Genomic DNA, 678 nt, shown 5'->3' on the forward strand with positions numbered 1-678 from the left:
AATACCTTGGTAAAACTTTCCTCGTAACCTTGTGTATGAGAGATGTGGGAGAAGCTTAATTCACCCTAAGTTCCCTCCCTACAGTCACAGTCTTTAATTTAATGACCTTTTCTGACAGGAGAAATGAGTTTAATACAGCAGGACATGAACACACACAGTGTTGAGCTTGTTGATACATGATTTAGTGGAAAACAACTGATTTTTATCCATGAAAATGTGTTTAACTGTCACTGTAGATGCAACAACATGTTGTTCCATTAGTAAACTTTTAACAATCACCCACACTGATTGTTCATGATGCATCACGTCATTACAGCTTCAATACACTTGACACAACATCAGCAGAAGACTGTCTGTTTTTACTAACATTTCATAAATATTTTAGTTACACACACCTTTACTGTGGTTTGACCGAGGCGTCCTGCCTGGTAAGACTTGACGAGATTAGAGGCTGCCTTGATGGCCTGTGGGATCTCTGCCATGGTTGGAGGTCTGAGCTCAACACGAGAATAGTGCCAGAATGTTGCTAGTCGAGGTTTGGAATAGGTGACAGCGGCTGAAACACAAGGAGAAACAATCAGACATTATTATTATTTTTACATGACATCTATTGAAAACATAAACACACACACACATACATACATACATACATACATATATATATATATATATATATAG

At 37.8% G+C, this 678-nt stretch overlaps 1 protein-coding gene across 1 annotated transcript in view; it reads right to left on the reverse strand.

The window, feature by feature from the left end:
* Positions 1-556, reverse strand: part of atp5l (ATP synthase, H+ transporting, mitochondrial F0 complex, subunit g) — a gene marked incomplete at its 5' end in the record, with an annotated part of 2,988 nt that extends 2,432 nt beyond the window's left edge. The window contains 1 exon segment of the mRNA XM_013999790.1: positions 396-556. Within this exon segment, the coding sequence (XP_013855244.1) occupies positions 396-556 (161 nt within the window).
* Between the last annotated feature and the right edge of the window lie 122 nt (positions 557-678).

Source organism: Austrofundulus limnaeus, unplaced genomic scaffold (genome assembly GCF_001266775.1).
Source record: "Austrofundulus limnaeus strain Quisiro unplaced genomic scaffold, Austrofundulus_limnaeus-1.0 Scaffold2475, whole genome shotgun sequence".
In the NCBI taxonomy this organism is placed as follows: domain Eukaryota; kingdom Metazoa; phylum Chordata; class Actinopteri; order Cyprinodontiformes; family Rivulidae; genus Austrofundulus; species Austrofundulus limnaeus.